This window comes from Cololabis saira, chromosome 12 (genome assembly GCF_033807715.1).
Source record: "Cololabis saira isolate AMF1-May2022 chromosome 12, fColSai1.1, whole genome shotgun sequence".
Lineage (NCBI taxonomy): Eukaryota > Metazoa > Chordata > Actinopteri > Beloniformes > Belonidae > Cololabis > Cololabis saira.
In genome coordinates, this window is record NC_084598.1 from 20,671,901 (window position 1) to 20,689,538 (window position 17,638).

A 17,638-nucleotide genomic window follows, 5' to 3' on the forward strand; every position below is an offset into this window, starting at 1 on the left:
TATGTGACGTGTGCCGAAACGTTTTGCTCAGTTAATCGAATCAGGTTTTTCTTTTCCTTTGTGTGCATGTATACGTTTAGCAAGCTTTGAGGGCACTGCAAAGATATATGGGTTTTTTTTTTTTCCCCATGTGGGCGTCTGGCTCTCCTTGTGCATGTCCTAACACTGTCACATCTGCTGTTACCAAGGAAACCACGTGGGGAGGCGAAGAAGTGCCGAAAGGTGTATGGCATGGAGAAGAGAGACATGTGGTGCACAGCCTGTCGCTGGAAAAAAGCTTGCCAGAGATTCACCGACTAATCCAGTCCCCGTCCCTGGTCTGTGAGATGAGCTCCCCCTCACTCGGAGCGATGGCGAGGTGGACTCTTTCCCTGAGGAGATGTGGGGCAGTTTCCCTCACGATGGAGTTCACAGAGCTGCGCCCTCCAGGCCAGCGGGGGTGGGAAGGAGGGGGCTTTGCCGCCTCTCCTTTTTTTTTTCCATTTCGAAACACAATGACAATATAAAATCTGGTGGGTTAAAGAAAACGCAAGAAAAAAAATGACCTTAAGCAGGTTTGGAGACTTTTCTAAGACTACAGCATTTTTCATTCACAACAAAATAAGGAACAAAAGAAGCATTCAAATTCGATCCTGAACCTTCTGATGAGATCCTTTTTTGTTTTTCACTCGCTTCAACTCAAGACGATGTTTGACGACTACAGATAAGCTTTTCAATATACCCTGGTGTTCACTGCGAGCGAATCATGTAAGCTACTGTTTTTTGATATGGGTTGTAACTCTTTTTGAAGAATCAAGGGTCAACATCAGACGTGTGTGTGAAGACCTCTGTAGCATCTCTGTTTCTCATCGTCACTATTTAAGGGACTACATCACACCTACCAAACACAAAAAGCCTGTTCACATTCAGCAAGGAGTTTTGGAGTAAGCTCTTCAATCCCCGTCTCCTGCAGTCTTCTGGAAACTGACTGCAGGTCTGAATGCACACTGTTCAATATCAAACATTATAGTTTGTTAAGCTAATTTAGGACATCCTGCTCACCTTCGTGCAGATTTACAAAGCTGCACCAAACCCTCACACCAAGTGGTACAGAGAGTTTTCCTTCTGACGTTCCAAAAATAGTTTTGAGAGTTTTACACAATATTTCAGATATATTACCCTCTGTTTTTCTTTCCACTTTTTCACTAGATATGCACCTTGAAAAATAAGTCATCTTTTAGAGTATCACTGTAACCCCAGGATGCCTGAGAGAGTGAACGTCTCTTTCTTATATAGTTTATTTTCAGCACCGAGTTGCTGAAGCAACTAGCAGTTGCATTGTGCAATCAGAGGAATGGCAGCGTTTTTTGTTTTTTTTTCTTGCTTTGTGGTTGTCATTGTGTCATGAGTTGAGGCAGAATGGCTCCTTTTTATTTCTTCTCTCTTGACAGCTGATGTTCTTAACCAGATTGTTTTTACCACAAATATATGTGAATGATAACTGCCCTATGACATTTTAACTCAACAGTCTGACTGATATTAAAAGTGTATGTAGGAAACTAACTTAAGAGATTGTAACCCAACAATCACTACCTGACAATAAGTCTCACAAATAGAGAGGGTTTCTGATTAGCATTAACCAGCAGAACTAACTTCGCAGGCCCCAATACTTTCATTATTCCTTTAAATCAGTCTTTCACTCTGGTGCGACGTGAAAATGAATACGGAGAATCGAATCAAGCGCGAGCACAGTGTGGACGCTGGTGATTGGAAACATAGCTGTCCACACGGGAGTACCTGTAGCATGGATTTAAAATGTTTTTCCCAAAACCCAGTCTTACTCTCAAGAGCTAGCTTGTTGTAGTAAAAGGAAGGCCGTGGTTTCCAAATTGTAGATAAACAACATATATAAATATATATATATATATAATAGATTATAGTTAACACTTTAAGCTTGTGATATATCCCTTTAAAAGTTGTTTTTCCACAATATTGGCCTTCTTGAGGAAAGAGTTGAGAATAAAAAAAAATTAATTTTGTTGCCCGTTATGTGTACCTCTATATTGATGGAGACATAAAACGGTGATAAAGAGAGAGAGACATAAATAATAATTTAAAATCTATGTTGTCTCCTCTTTAAAGGCTCCCATATTCAAAGTGTATATGTCTAAAGTGAAAGCACTTATAAATGGCGTTATGACATGAATGGGCAACTTTGTAATTATTGCTTGTTGCAGATATTACGATAAATGTTAACATGCAAGTCAGGAGTCCTTGAGAGATCCACAGAAGAGTTTAAACTATATTTTACCCCCATTAGTCGTGTAGTTGTTTAGTAGAATTAACTTTAATCATGTTTTAACTTTAAATGACTTGGACGGAAAGACAATACTGACCTTTTTTTCCCCAAGATGATTCCCAGAAACCACATACCCAGGTAGAATTAATTATTTCCGAAGCCCAAAATCTAAAATGATCCATAACAGAAAATTAGAAAAAAAATATATATATATACTGTATATGTGACAGGTTTTCAGAGATGGAGTCATGAGAGTTGATGTATTTCTTTGTATATTAGCAGCTTTCTCATCACAGATTCTGCAGCGTGTCCTCTGCTCTCGCAGCGTCTCAGACACTCGCCTGGCTGAATCTCAGTAGCAGTGTACGACAAACACAAGAGTGCCTGTCTTCTCCTCTGTGAGCGAATCGTATGTGAGCAGGCTCCTTGACTGTACAGTACAACGTCAGACCTTTTGTCGCCATAGAAACCCCTGTGCCTCCCTGGAGCGTCGCAGGGTGACATGTGCTGCCTGCTGTCGGCCAATATCATTATTATAGGTGACCAGTCATCACTTCTCAGTGAAATATGATGCGTTTAAGCCAGTGACTCCAAACACATGTTGCTGTCAGAGTAGTTAAAGCTCTCTCACTGAGTTCCTGTTCAAAACCACCGTCATGATCTTCCCTGTTTATTTCAGTGGCATCCCAAATAAGCTAGGTCAGATGGCCTCTTCCATCAGAAACTTTACCAACTTCACCAAGTGCCAATGAAAAGAAAACAAAAAGGAAAAGGTATGCTGACCTGATAAAATTGCACTACACTGCACTGCGCAAAGACATGTTTTTGTACATGGACATTTTATATACACAAATTTATACGTGAAAGGGTATTTTGTTTCAAGGGGGTGGGAAAGGGTGTCGTCACTGCCCGATGGAATAAATGGGGTTTCAGGGATAGGGGTCAAGAGCCTCTGGGGTTCCCCATTATTGGCAAGTGATCATAACAGTTAATGTCTTGCTCTCAGTGTCAGATGTCGTACTAAATGCAAAGGGTGCTGGCAGTTTTGGGCGCTTTGTACCGGAGATACAGTGTGGTACTCGGTGGCAGTCGAGTCACTTTGCCTTTCCTTGGATGAGTGCCAAGGGCTGAAAGCGGTGCCAGCCTTGTTGCTGTGATGGGAAAACACCAGTTTCAGTACATAGCTTCATGTTATTGTCTTGTTAGCAGAACATGCTTTACAGTGTTCTGTCGTCTGGAGATTTTTTTTTTTTTTCCACAATACTCACATGCTTTTTAACCATAAAGCTCAGCTTTGTGCTTGTTTCTACTTAAAGGTGTCTGATTCTTAACATTTTACAGAGCTGAGATTCGACATGCCTAAAAACTGTTATTAGTGCTGGATACCACTTTTAATTTGGTCATTGCTAGTGTTTAGTGCCACCCTTCAGGTCTCTCCTATCCTCATTTCATGCACCAGCAGGGCCAGAGAGCAGAGCTCCGGCTGGCCGACGGTGGGATTCTCACGTAAAGCCAACCGGCCCCGTGTCCCTCAGAAACTCTTCCACCTTTTTTCCAATTTGCACTAAACTGGACGGTGACGATCAGGCCGGATCAGTCGGAGCTCTGGTCAGATTGTAGAAAGGAGACCTTTTTTGGTTTGTTTTGCAAAAATATCTTTGCAATTCAAAACTTTTACCTGCGAAATGATGGATGGAGACTGACTCTGTTGATGGGTGTGCACGACACTCAGTGGCAAAGTGGGAACTCGCCATGTCGTGATAATCTAGACTGATCTGCAGTTTCAGGGCTTTCTTGTACATAAGGCAAGATAAAGAGATCCGGGAGGCGTCTTGATATTTGTTGTCTGTCTGTTGTCATATCTCTGTAATATGAAAAGGAAACTTTTTTTTTTTTACATTACAGTCACTCAAATATTTTTTCTTTCATTTTTAAAGTCAATTGAGAAGCTATAGTGAACCGATTCAATGTATATTGTAGCTTAGAGGCAAAGGAGAGGAAAAGACAACGTGTTGAATGTAAAACTTATAAAAAAACGTCTTTTTTTTTGTTTTGTTTTTATTTGCAGTAGTTGCTGGCTGGTTTGTACGGCCTGCTGTGAACCTGTAGTGCATCCTGACTTTGGTATCCAAATACATCCACAGATGGCCGTCGCTACACTGCTGAATCATACAGAATAACAACCATGCAGTATTGCTTTACTATCTTACATTGTGCAATGAAACGCTTTACAATGGAACAAGAACTCGCTTGCTTGTTAGTGTCACTTGGGATGCTCGTTCACACTGCAGCTGTTTGTCCTTCACCCTGCCAAATAGTCATTTCTTTTGAGCATGTTCAGTTATTGTCATGGATGTTGCTTGTGGTTGTGACATTAACTCGCAGGATAGCTTTCAACCTTTGGTCACTGTGGAACTCTTTACCTTGTGGGAATCTTTATCCTGCCATCCACATTCCAGCAGACTGCATGCCTTTCAGTGTCTTCCACTTGCTTCCTCTTCGCCAAAGGGAGTCTTCTCCCTCTGCAGTTCCTGTTCCTGTGCTATCTGGCTTTACTGTGGTCCCACCCAAGCCTTTACCCAGTATATTAAGCTAAACTAAACCCTTTAAATGTGCATAAAAAAACGCCTTTTTTTTCATATGTCAAAATGGATGTGCTGCTTTCTTGAATGTCAAGTTTCATTTGTGCATAAAACAGCAGCAGCAAAGCCAATAGATCTCCATCCAAATCAAATTGTATGCATTGCAATGGCAGCTCCACTCTTCTCCTGTGCTTGTATTGTCTGTCCAAGCATTTACTCTGTCACTTTCCTTATTTCCATTTCTCTGCTGTTGGGTTTTTACTGAGCCTTAAACTGGCTGGTGTGAAAACCACCCTCCTTTTTTCCCCTTCTATTGATTGACTGTTTGGTTGATTTGAGGTTGTTTTGCATGTCTAGCATCGCTCATTTTTATTTTCTTCTTTTGTTTCTTCTTCTTTTATTATTTGTTTCTTTTTTTTTAATAGGAGATACAACACTGAAGGGTTTTATGTGTTAGATTTCCCCTCTCAGTATCCAGTAACTCAAGGCTGATGTTAGTTCTTTTCCTCTTAATGTAAGAATGCTCTTTGCTAAAAGCGTTTTTTTGTGGGAAGCGTGACGTCAGCCTTGGGTCTTTGCTGGAGGGCAAAGATTTCTCCTGTGTGTGGGCTCAGCGGCTGATCTTCATCAGCAGGCCCACACGCACGGAGAAAGCACTTTCCGAGGAGTGGTGCACTCAAGGAGTATTTGTGTGAATGTCAAGATTTTGACTAGTGTTTGAAAAGATGGATGACCATGTAAGATGCTGATAATGTGATCTATGTGATGTAACGTGACAGAAAGAAAATAAAACTGAATGGAAAAAATTCTGCCATCATGTTGTTTTTTTTTTTTTTTTTTTTAACAAATCCAAAGAAAGTATTATTGAGTCCTGTCTGTTTTCATTAACGTGTCTATTGCACCCCCTTGTGGCGAATACCAGGTTCGACAAGTCCAACTGCTGTCCCCCAAACACAAGAAAACAATGCACAGCACACGTTGTACACTTCTTTACAGCAGCAATTTCAAAATTTATTGAGACTGATTGATTTTTGCAAATAATATTCAAGCTAATTCTTCCACTAAACATGAAATTAGAAAGAGGCTTGGACATCAAAACAGGAGGCTCATGGTTGACTGTAAAAATGATTTGTGATCAATTCAATCAACCGAAGAAAATATCTGCACAAGAGCTCTTAAATCTGCCCAGAACAAAACATGTGTAAAAACAGGACAGGTGTTTTTTTTTTGTTTGTTTTGATTATTTAGCACATTTTGTTACAAACACAGGATTATGATAATAGTCAATATAAAGTCAGTATCATATCGAACAATATTCCCATTGAAAATAAACAAACATCAAGCTTCAGGCGTGATCTTTTACAAATTTAAAGACCCTCTGAAACTCAAGAGAAAATAAATAATATATAATAGTAATATAAATTCATATATATGAAGATATACACACATCACTCTTAGAAGGAACAAAATCTAAATTAAAAAGCGCCAATTTTGAAATATAGTATAATATAGATATACCCATATTTATGGCTTCATGATTTGCACATGTGAATCAAGCTATACAGGCTAAATGAGGATTGTAATTTGTACACGTCTAAGAATACCCATATTCATCCTGGAATAAAGCAAACGGTTCCAGTTTTGCATTGTGTGGAATGAGAGAGTTGTGTGCAGATGCCGAAGATGTCGCTTTGGTATGACAAAAGGAACACAGGCATGCAGTTAAGACCACAGAATCAGGGCACAAAAGGTCATTAACACACTGCGGGGAGGAGAATGTAGTCGCCCATCATGATTTGTCTCGACGTTTCAGCTCCTAAAATGTTTTGCACCGCCAGTCTGATCAGTCGCATCTCTGTTAATCTCTGTCCATTGATAGAAATATTCTGTCATGTCTCAAGCAGACACTCTCACAAGCACGCGGGTGAAATGTCATTGAGGCACATATTGAGGGGTTGATGGCAGTTTTTTTTTTTTTTTTTTTTTGTTTTTTTTTTTCCTGAAGTACGACCCAGAATGAGGAAGAGGACATAGAGTACGGATCGTGAGAGGACAGCAGGGCAGAGAAGTCAGACATACATCCAGGTGTCTCTCAGTGGCCGTGAGAGCACCACAGGACAGAGATTTGTCACCGATCACAGGCTTCTTCCACACCCACTAGTGACATTCATAAAAACTTCAACCCCATTGTCAAGCTTCCTTTTTTTTCACCAAAGAAAATTACAACTAATTGATAAATGAGTCAAAGAAAAAGCACAATAAATAACAAATAACGTTGCCAGACAGAGAAAGCATCACAAATGGTGCCGAGAGTCTCTCAGCAGGGGCTGATGGGAAGTGCAGTCTATGGCACCTGTAGCAGAGGGCCTGATGTGTGCAACCTGCCCCGGCAGCAACATGTTTCCCAGAGTTACTACTGCAGCACTTGCCTTCCCTTAATGTACACGAGCACGAGTTAAGCCGGTAAAACACCAGCACGCAGAAATACAGCGTGTAGACACAACACGGCTATCTGAGAGGAGCGTTTAGTCTGCACGCTGCATTGCTACTTGATTGTGTCATTCGAGCCACGAGATGGTAAAAACCAGGAAAAAAAACAGATTTTTTTTTTTTTTTTTTTTTTTTTTTTTTTAAAGATGCAGTCTTTAAAAGCTAGCTGTCCTTTCACACAGCCCTTCATGTTCTAAATAATAAAATAACGTGCACTTTATCACATTGTGACAAATAGTGACAGGTTCCAGAAATAAAAACCTCAAAAGTCAACAACAAAAACTTTACCACAACAATAAAACCACTTGCACACAGACCGTGAAAGCACTTCATGTATACAACTGGATTGTTTTTGGTTTGATATGAATCAATTAGTGTACATTAGTGATGCAAAAGCGTGTGCTGAGTATATGTTTAATTACTATCTAACAGAGAAGTCAGACAGTGAGTGTGATTTCTTTTCCCCCCTTGGTAAAAAAAAAAAGCAAATACGACAGAAAAAGCGTAAACTGGCACAATAAAAGGTTGATAAAAGCCCCATGGCTTGCTATCCACAACAAGGCAAAGTATAAAAGCTTCTTTTCTTATACAAGATATAAAATATCAAAAAGAAAGAGAAAAAACACGCACACACACACACACACGCACACACACATACAATAAAGCTTAGCATCCAGCACTTAATAATAATTAATAATAGTAACATCAACAACAGTAATCATAATTTTGCTATTCATAATAATAAGACATGTCAATGGCCTCACTTGAATTGTCAACAGCTTTGCCAAAAAACATGGAAATAATTTTAATAAATCAATGTAGACTCTTTCTGGACACTGGACAGTCATTTTTCTTTCACACACACATACACACACACACACACACACACACGCGCACACACACACACACACACACACACACTCAGAGAAGGGAATGACTTCTGATTAAATGTGTGTTTCAATAAATAACAAACTGATTTTACACTCTCAATACTGAAACTCTCAATTTCAAGCACAATGATAATCCCTTTTCTTTTAACCTCACAAAACTGCAGAAACCATATTACCGAAAGAAAGATTAACCGTAGAAAGAGTCTGCATATTCTGTATCCAGAAACTGGAATCACACAACTTTTAATAAGGAAAAAAAAAATAAGAATGAAATGAAATAAAAAGGGAAAGAGAATGAAAAAGAACAAAGGCAGCTCCTTCTGAAGTGTGAGAGACTTGGCTCTCAGGTCCTAACGCCACAACATCCAGTGTGAGAGAGACTCAACCAGAGACAGAAAGAGAGACAGAAGGCGTTATTAGTGTCGGGTAGAGCCGCTCTGTCTCCCTCTGTCTCAGCCTTCGTTCCTCCTTTAAAAATTCCATGATTCATATGTACATAAGTCGATTCTCCGGTATTTGCTGGAATGGATCAATAGAAACCAGGCGGTAAATTTAACTGAAGAAAAGATTAAAGACCCCACTGAAAGGCATAGGCTATATAAACAGCAATCTGCACACAGATTCAGTGATTTTTTATCTTGTGATAACAGTCAAGAGGACATAAAGTATATCCTTAAAGGTAGGTGCGGTCACCGAGTTGTTTAGTAAGTAAAGATCAGATCAAAAATGTAAACCACGGGTTCAGGGCTTTGATATAGGAGTCAGTTGTCATTAAAGTGCAAGTCTGTGGCAGTAGGATTCTGCATCAACAATGTGCCGCTGGGCTTCCCAGTGCCCTGACACTCGCATCTTTGCAATAGATTCAGTTTCTCGCTTCACTCATAGAGATACACTTTCCCCAGAAACATTACAGCCGAGGAGGGACCAATAATGCCCTTCTTCCTGGCTATTTCCCTACTCTGTCTTGTGATCCTTGGTTTCCATGGTGATTGTGATGGCAAACATACAAAGTTACAGTCTAGCGTCGGCTGTGTCCTTGGCAGCGTCCTCGTCGATTCCTGTTGCAATAGAGTAGGAAACTGCTGGACTCTGGCCTGAACCCTCAGTAAAAAGAAACACGAAAACACTGCATCTGAAGTAAAGGAGGTAAGCAGAAAAAAAGCCTTGCACGCAAGCCGTCTCCTCATCTCTCTTCTTCTATGGCAGTCAAGGTTGAGAATATTGTGAGGTGTGTGTGTATGTGTGTGTGTGTGTGCATTTCAGTGTTATTCTGAGTGGTGTGATCATTGTTGCGCATCCCCCAACGTTTCCATTCAAAGGAAGGCCTGTCCACAGTGGGACGAGTGGGTAAAGAGAGCAGAGAATCTGCTTGAGAGATCTTGAGAGATCTTCAGAGAGCGGTTATGTTGGTGAGCCTCAAACAAACACCTCACAGGTTCTACGAGATCCAAGAAAAGTCCTTCTCGCTCCCATTCTGCTGCTCGCCCTCCTGAGCTGAGGAGTCGCTCTCCTCTTTCTCATTGTCCAGTGCTCTGTGTGCCTCAGTGTTCATCCCTGAGTCCTTCCACTTACCCCCCTCCTCCTCCCCTTCTCCCAAGATCTCCCCATCCCCTTCCACCATCATCTCCTCCTCCCCTTCTCCATCGCCGTCGCACTCTGCCTGGTCCTCGTGGAAGCGATCCCCGGGATACATCTCCTCCTCGGGTGAGATGTCGCCACCCACCTCCCCGTTGTGGTCCAGCAGTGCAGCCATGCCGCGGCCGGAGCAGTCTGCGCAGACGCCGTGACGACGGGAGCCGTGTTTGATGCCAACGCTGGCCGCTGACATGAAGACTCGGCTGCACACTTTGCACACATACTTCTTGTCTTTGCTGTGCACCTGTGGAAGGAATGCACATCATTTTTTTTATTCACATGCAGTGGTGGACAGTAACGGAGTAAATTTACTTGAGTACTGTACTTAAGTACATATCCAGAGGATTTGTACTTTACTTGAGTATTAGATTTCTTTGGTACTTATTACTCTTACTTGAATACATTTCCAAGACAAATATTTTTACTTTTACTCGAGTAAATTTCTAGGAAGGCTGAAAAGTATTCGTTACTTTCAGGTCTGCTCTTTTTTCTTCTTCCCTAAAATCCTATTGGACACAAGCTGTTTTTGTCAAAGGAGGAGACCTATCACAGTGCACGCTCTCCACTGGGATGTACGTAAAGCGGAAATACGTCAAGCCTCCTCAAAACGATACCGCCAAAGTAGCCTGCGTTTGTCAAGACAGAGCCGCAACAAGTCAAGACATTAGCCGCAACAATGGCTACGCCTGCGTCAGGAGAAGAAAGTTAATAAACTCTGCATCATGTGCTGTCCTCTTATGATCCCATTCATTTGATTTGTTTTTGGTGTTTCTGCAGGTTTTATATAACATTGTGGTTCTAAAAGCAGCACATCAGTGCAGCTGGTTTCAAAGAGTTAATTCTCAGAAACAAGAGTTAAAAGATCCTTAAATTAATTTAAAAAAAATATAGTAATTTACTGATGTGGAAAATAAGAAATGTACTCTTACTCTTACTTTTACTTAAAGTAAATTTAAAAGCATTTACTGTGCAAGTACTTTTCTACTCTTACTCGAGTAATATTTTGACTGAGCTACTTTTACTTGTAACGGAGTAAATTTTGACCAGTAGTATTTGTACTCTTACTCAAGTACTGGGGTCGAGTACTCCACCTCTGTTCACATGTTGCCCAAAAGTGCACTTTACTGCACCCCAGAGGCGATCAGAAGACTGCACTCACCAGCGTGTGCCTCTTCATGTGTTCCCGTCTGGTGAACTTCTTGCCGCAGATTTCACAGGGGTATGGCCTCTCGCCGGTATGGGAGCGCATGTGCCTCTTAAGGATGCACTGATGCATAGCAGAGAAACTGCAGTAGGGGCACTTGAACTTTTTACGGATCACCGTGAAGTCGTTTACTGCAAGGACAGAAAGAAAGAGGGAGAAATTGAAAAAGGAAGAAAGCCAAAATAAAACCCTATCTGTGTTGAATGAGTTTCATTTGAATAAACAAAGGCATCACTTTTCAGTTTCGGCATTTAATTAGCAATGTGGTTTAGAAATCTACCATCAATTCCCATGGTCATCTCAATCCCAGTCAAAGCTACAGTTGCCTTGGCAACAGATCTTCCTCCATACTAAAGCAATAAAGGCACAGAGATACTATAAACACATGACACAACAGTCGGTCTGCCTAAGTTGCTTCAGAAGGTCTCTACTATGAACAGCAAAAACACAGACAGAAAGGCAAACACAGACAACGACAAGGAAATAAAATCACCCACACAAAGGGAGGGAAATGCAACCACACAAAGCAGGGCATACAGCACTTGTCTAGGAAATCTCCGAACTACATTTCAGAGTGTAAAAGTCACAGCAGGAACTGCAAACGTCTACTGTATACGAGGATGGTGGTCAAACACGCAGGGAAAGGGTTATAAGGTGATGCAAAGTAAATACCTCCGTCAGGTTATCGACTTCCGCTCTGACTGAATGTTTGACAGGACATCATCAAAAGCAAAAAAAAACAAAACATGCAGGTAGACATGAACTGTGCAACAGTTTCAGGAATCCAGATTGTGGAATATTGCTTTGAATGTGTTTGTGTGGGAAAAAAAAAACAAAAAGCACTGCAGCAAACTTTGGACACTTTCAGTCGTAGTTTAATCAAAGCATATTATCTACAAGCCTTGCAAGACTCTGTTTAAAAAAAAAAAGAAAGAAAGAAGTACAGATCTCTGAACAGTACACAGGTTTCAGTGATAAATAATTTAATCTATGTCTCAATAGTTACAACAATACTTATTTCAACTGAAAAAAATACAACAGTCAGACAACTACGATCCATTTCTCTGGAGAGTTCCTGGTCAGTTCTTGATTTTCCTGAGCCTGCCAGTGTGTTGGAGCTGCTGGCTGGGACAGAGCGAGCCACCTGAACACAGGGTTTCGTAAAGCATTTGGCATGTGGGAGTTCCATGTTGATATACTGTAAACACGCAGCAGCAACACAGTGGACGCGACTTCTGCTTTTAGCACATAGAAATTGCAGTTCTGTGCTGAAGTGATCTTTTTTTTTATTTTAAGAGGTAAGCACAGGTGAATGTCTCTTTGGGTTTAGTATTCACAGTATGGATGTAGACAATAAGCCTTCGTAAATGACTAATAACAAGACAACGTCTTGTTGCTGACCTGCTGTCAACGCCAAACAGGATATTTTGGTGTAAATTAGTGTGAATTTGAAATGAGCAAAAAAAAAAGCAGAATGTTCAGCTCTGCACTCACGCGTCATCTGCACCGCCTCCCTCATTAGTATCCTACATTTTCCCACTTGTCTTCTTTGATCGCTCGTTTTCCACCCTGAGCTTGCAACCACACTAATACAAAGCTACATCACTGAGCTCATCTGATTTAAAGGGCACCTGCCCTTCAGTCCCCCACTTCCTCTTCAGATGTGGGGTCAGAGGTTAAGAGAGGATGAAGCTGCACAGCACCAATCGCTGCCCAGCTACCAGCCCCACTCAGCCACTACGACTTATAGATCTGGGGCAGATGAGATGGTCGGAGCAAGAGAAAATGACACCTCCCAACCCCCATCCGAGCTGCTACTGGTCTATTGTTTTTTGCAGGCTTTATCTCATTCAACACAACCCCTCCATCTGTACTGATCTCCCCGCTCTGACTGAAGGGAGCTGTGGCCGACCCCTTGACAGAAGGCAAGTTTCTGCGTGTCCAGTGAATTCACATCTGGTGCAGAATTATTTCATCTTTTTGTCTATCTTTATTTTCCATTTAAAGTTCTGAATATTCCCACAGCCTTTTTACTCTGTCCTTCTCACGGCAGCGCTGCAGAGTTCCTGTAGGTGGTGTGGTTGTGTGGGCTGTGAGTCACAGCCACCGTGCTTGACAGGTATGAACTGTTTCAATGTCTTTGAGCTGTAATGTAGGGGCGAATATGAAGATTAAGATCTCCCTGCCTAAAAAAGGAGACTAAAGTGGAGTCCGACTGGTGACGGAGAGCCAGACCGGTGGTTGAGGAGGTGGAAAGTTGCCCCCGCTTTCTTACTTCGGCAGTGTGGTAGAAGTAATTCATCTGGTATGGGTTTAGTCATTGCTCAGTTACACTATACCTAAAATCACCTCAAATAAACTCAGTCAAAAATTTGTTCAGACAGATTTTTTTTTTTTTTTGCATAGCAACTTTGTATTTCTGACACAGAAAGTGTCAATTTCAAGTAAGTCGTCCTTATACAATAATCCTGACACATAGTTCTAAGGTGTAAAAAAAAAAAAAAAAAGTGTCCCACACTTTCTTGATTTTAAAGTTAATTCTTCCATTGTGAGTGCAGTAACACCACAAAGCGTTTTTTGGCATGAATGTTAAACATAAGTGAAGGAACACTGCTAAATGATGGGTATAAAGGGACACGAGTAGATCTACAAGCCTTCCACATCAATGCTGCGGTCATGATCGTCAACTTTCAAGTGCTGAGACAATTCCATGGCGATGCTGCCTCCCAGTATCGCTCCCGGAGCCAACCCCACCTGGCAGCACACTTTAACGTGAGTTGCCAGGTTTTTCTGGGTGCTAAAAGCCTTGGCACAAGCAGGGCAGGTGTGCCCTCTCTCTTTAGAGTGCACCGACGACAGGTGTCTGTGCAGGTCTGTGCGGTCTCTGAAGTGTTTCAGGCAGTACACGCACTGCATCAGCTTCTTCTTGAAGTGGATGGTCTTTTCGTGGCGGTCTGCGTTGGATTTGAGGGTGAAGCTGGCGGGGCACTGGGAGCAGAAGTAGCGCATGGGCACGGGCTCGCCCACGCCAGGGCGGTAGAGAGACTGGCTGAAATGGGGCGGCTGGGACTGCGGCTGGTGGCGGAGCTGGAGAGGAAGGTTGTGCGGACCCTGAATGATGGGCCAGTCCAGGGACATGGCCATCAGGGACAGGGTGTGGCGGTACTCGTGTTCCCTGAGATGCTCCAGGCTGCTGAACAGCCGCTTGCACAGGGAGCAGGCGAACCCCTGTGAGGGCCAGGCACCGAGCTCTGGCAGGAACCTCTCCCCCGATCCAGCCTCTTCACCCAGCACCAGCAGCCCTTTAGCTCCTCTGCCAGCATCGGACACCGAAGCAGGCGCAGTCAAGTCACCGGCACAGCTCCCCTCGTCCATCTGATCCCTCTCGACAGGAGACTGATCACCTTCCAAGGCTTGATGTAGAGACAAGGAGGGCGAGGGAAAGAATAAGAAAAATTATGAGTTTCACGCACAAACTCTTACGTTACTGAGAAAATGGCATACTTCAACTTTTAAACCATACCTGTGTAGCACTCTTTCATGTCTTCCTTGTCTCTCAAGCCCTCCTGTAAGCACAAAATATCCTGTTATGTTACACGCACACACACTCACACATACACACACACACGAGCGCGCGCACTCTGTATGGAATGCTGCCTGGGCATGCAAGAGGCAGGAGGGTGGTACAAGCTGTGAAGAAAACCTTTCACACATGCAAAGACACACAAGAGATCAAAATGTGCAGGCTGAAGAGTAAATAAAAGAAGAAGAGAAAAAAGGTCATGATCATTCAAAGACAAGTTTGAGATTAGAACGCAAACATTAAGAAAGTAGCTAGATGACAGGTTTAAGGGGTTACGCCTGTCTGATGGGAGGACCAGCAGTGAGGTTGATGGACAGTGTTAATAACATTATGTGCCTGATGCACACAACGAAACAGCACCCCTCCTCTACCTGTGCCATGCCACTGCCATTCCTTTACTCTTGCCCATTCGCTGAGCCCCTCCTCTCCGTCCTCCTCCTCCTACTCTTCTTCTCTCTAAGAACATAACACCATGCGCTGGGCAAACAGATGGCTTGTCCATAGAGATAGAGAGGCTTGTTGGGAGGCAGGTCCACTGAAATCAAAGGCTTCTTCTAAATGCTCACACACACACACACACACACACACACAGAAAATAAAAACTCACATGTACACACACTCATATACTCGCACACTCACAGTCACACACACACACACACACACACACACACACACACACACACACACACACACACACACACACACACGCTGAGCAGAACAAACAATTTCCTGAGCCGCGAGAGCAAACCTCTCATTGTTGGCGAATATTGATTCGACTCAGTCTCATCACACTGGCTTGGCCGTTATTCGCTATCTCTGAGCACACGCTGCCATTGTGACTAGACGTGTCATCTCTGATGCAACGACTGTACACTACATTACCATTAATGCCACACAAAGGCTGCTGGCTTCAAGGTGAATTCGTGTCCAGCTATATTAAAAGATTATCTAAGAAAGGAGGCATGAGTGAAGACTGTCGGCAATCTGAAAGGAAGGGAAAAGAGATGTAGCATACAGGAAAGAAAGACAAACAAAACCAGCAAAGAAAAAAAAAACACAACAAAAAACAGACAGGATTGCTTCTGCACTGTTGCAGGAAATATGCCGGATTCCACGAGGAGAATGAAACACAGAGAGGGGCTGAGCAATGCTGTGATCGTTTTTTAAAAAAACCCACAAGAATAAAAAAAATAAAGCTCACGCCTCAGTGAGGAAAAAATAAACTCATGAGCCTTAAGTTGTCCTTTAAAAACTACTTTCCCCCCACCCTCTAACATATAACTAGGTGGTCAATTTCTACTTTCCCTCACCTCTCAATCCCCCTCTGTGTGAGTGTAGAGCAGGGTTAAGCTGCCCTCTGGATGCTTATCTCCACTCCCCAGTAAACTTTTATCTGACTGCAGGAGTGGTACCCAGAGAGAAACCTCCGCCCTGGAGCTGAGCCAGGCTCAGTGTGCTTACCTCCGGCAAGGTGGAGGGTTCCGGGCCCTCCGGGTCCTCTTCCACTTCCATGTCCAATCCTTCTGAGTGCAGTGGAGGGGCCCCGGCCCGCAGACCAGGGGCCTCCAGGGGCCGAGGCTCAGAGGGGTGCAGTGGCGTGGGTGGAGTAGGTGGGCAGTATGCTGATGTTGATGATGGCAGAAGTGGTGGTGATGATGGCGGAAGATGAGGAGGAAGAAGAGGAAGAGGAGGAGGAGGAGGAGAGGAGCCAGCGCCCTGTTTGTTATCAATAGTGGCCCCTGTGGCCCCTGGCCGAAGCGTGCTGCAGTAGTTGTTGGAGCGGAGCCCTACGGAGCACAGGAAACGAGTCTCACCCACCCACTCACGTACAACTGCAACGCTGCTAGCAGCTGGCCACCAGAACACAACGGGAGAGAGTGGGCAGGGGGGCACACAGAGGCTGCCAGTGCTGCACTATCAAATACTGTGGAGAGGGGGAGGAAGAAAAACTCTGAAGTTTCACTTTCCACCAGCCAAGGGGAAAGGGCTAGGGCTTCTCTTCTCTCTTGTTTTCTTTCGCTCCTCTGCTCTCCTTCTCCTTCCACCCACATGCGTGCACAGAGGATGGCAGCATGTGTGTGTTTTGTGTAAGAGTGTACATGTGCTGTGCGAGCCAATAAAATGCATATAAGGAGAAGGCTTGAAAATCCTCTGTAGTGTTGAGGGAAATAGTTTTGGAAAGGAGCCATCTTGCAGCTCAAGTACGGACTTTTTGCACACACAGGGTAAAGCACGACTGCACGGGCCACGCTAAATGTTTACCGGCAACAAGTTAATGCACGCTCGGATGAAGAATTTCAAATTTGTTACAGAGCGATTCGCTTTACATTTCTACTCTCATGCAAGCGTTTCTGCTACATAGCATACCCGTTATCTGTTACTGAGAGTGAAACTCGTCTTTGTCTTTTTATTTGCATTGATAAATAGTCCACGTTCATCAACGTGTGTATCTGGACTGGACGTTTTTCAAGACATTCTGTATGAGTGTGGACCATATTTTGGGGAATGTCTCCGGAGTTATGCAGTGGGTTAGCCGTTCATTGCCCTTTTTCTGCATAACGGACAGAATCACACACCCGTGAGGCTTGACCGTGGACAGATTCCTGGAATGTTAAACTACCGCGCCCGACACTCCCCACTCCCACTTACTGAGAGAACACACATATGCTGAAATCCCTGTCTCTTCGACCCCATCCTGCCAGTTGCAGGAAGAACAATGCAGGGAATGAGGAAGAGCTGGAGACAGAGGGTAAAAGGGGTGAGCTACAGGTGAGAGGGAGTTCACTCGCTAATGGTCATCTGGTATCTATGTCTATATACGGAGCTATAATGGACTAATTTGTTGGATTTATCAGCGTTGGGGCGAAGCCTGTTGCAAATATGCAGCATGTAGATGCATTGAAATCATGCCTCACCGATTTCAACATTTGAAATTGTGTCAGACTATGGGGAATATAAGAGCTGCTGAGTCACTGC

General features: G+C 43.2%; 2 protein-coding genes across 5 annotated transcripts in view; one reads left to right on the top strand and one right to left on the bottom strand.

The window, feature by feature from the left end:
• The window catches only part of slc2a4rg (SLC2A4 regulator), a 36,907-nt gene extending 31,241 nt beyond the window's left edge, over positions 1-5,666 (top strand). For both annotated transcript variants that reach the window (XM_061735959.1, XM_061735960.1), the window contains one exon: positions 189-5,666. In XM_061735959.1, the coding sequence (XP_061591943.1) occupies positions 189-300 (112 nt within the window). In that variant the 3' untranslated portion in view covers positions 301-5,666. The remainder of the gene's footprint in view (positions 1-188) is intronic.
• A 183-nt stretch (positions 5,667-5,849) lies between these two features.
• The window catches only part of zbtb46 (zinc finger and BTB domain containing 46), a 71,324-nt gene continuing 59,535 nt past the window's right edge, over positions 5,850-17,638 (bottom strand). The window contains exons 5-9 of one of the 3 annotated variants that reach the window (XM_061735964.1): positions 16,124-16,449; positions 14,603-14,645; positions 14,367-14,492; positions 11,035-11,210; positions 5,850-10,119 (exon numbers count right to left, since the gene is read on the bottom strand). In XM_061735964.1, the coding sequence (XP_061591948.1) occupies positions 9,679-10,119; positions 11,035-11,210; positions 14,367-14,492; positions 14,603-14,645; positions 16,124-16,449 (1,112 nt within the window). In that variant the 3' untranslated portion in view covers positions 5,850-9,678. Of the gene's footprint in view, positions 10,120-11,034; positions 11,211-11,450; positions 14,493-14,602; positions 14,646-16,123; positions 16,450-17,638 lie in introns of those variants that run through there. The other 2 variants (XM_061735962.1, XM_061735963.1) reach the window with 2 other exon arrangements.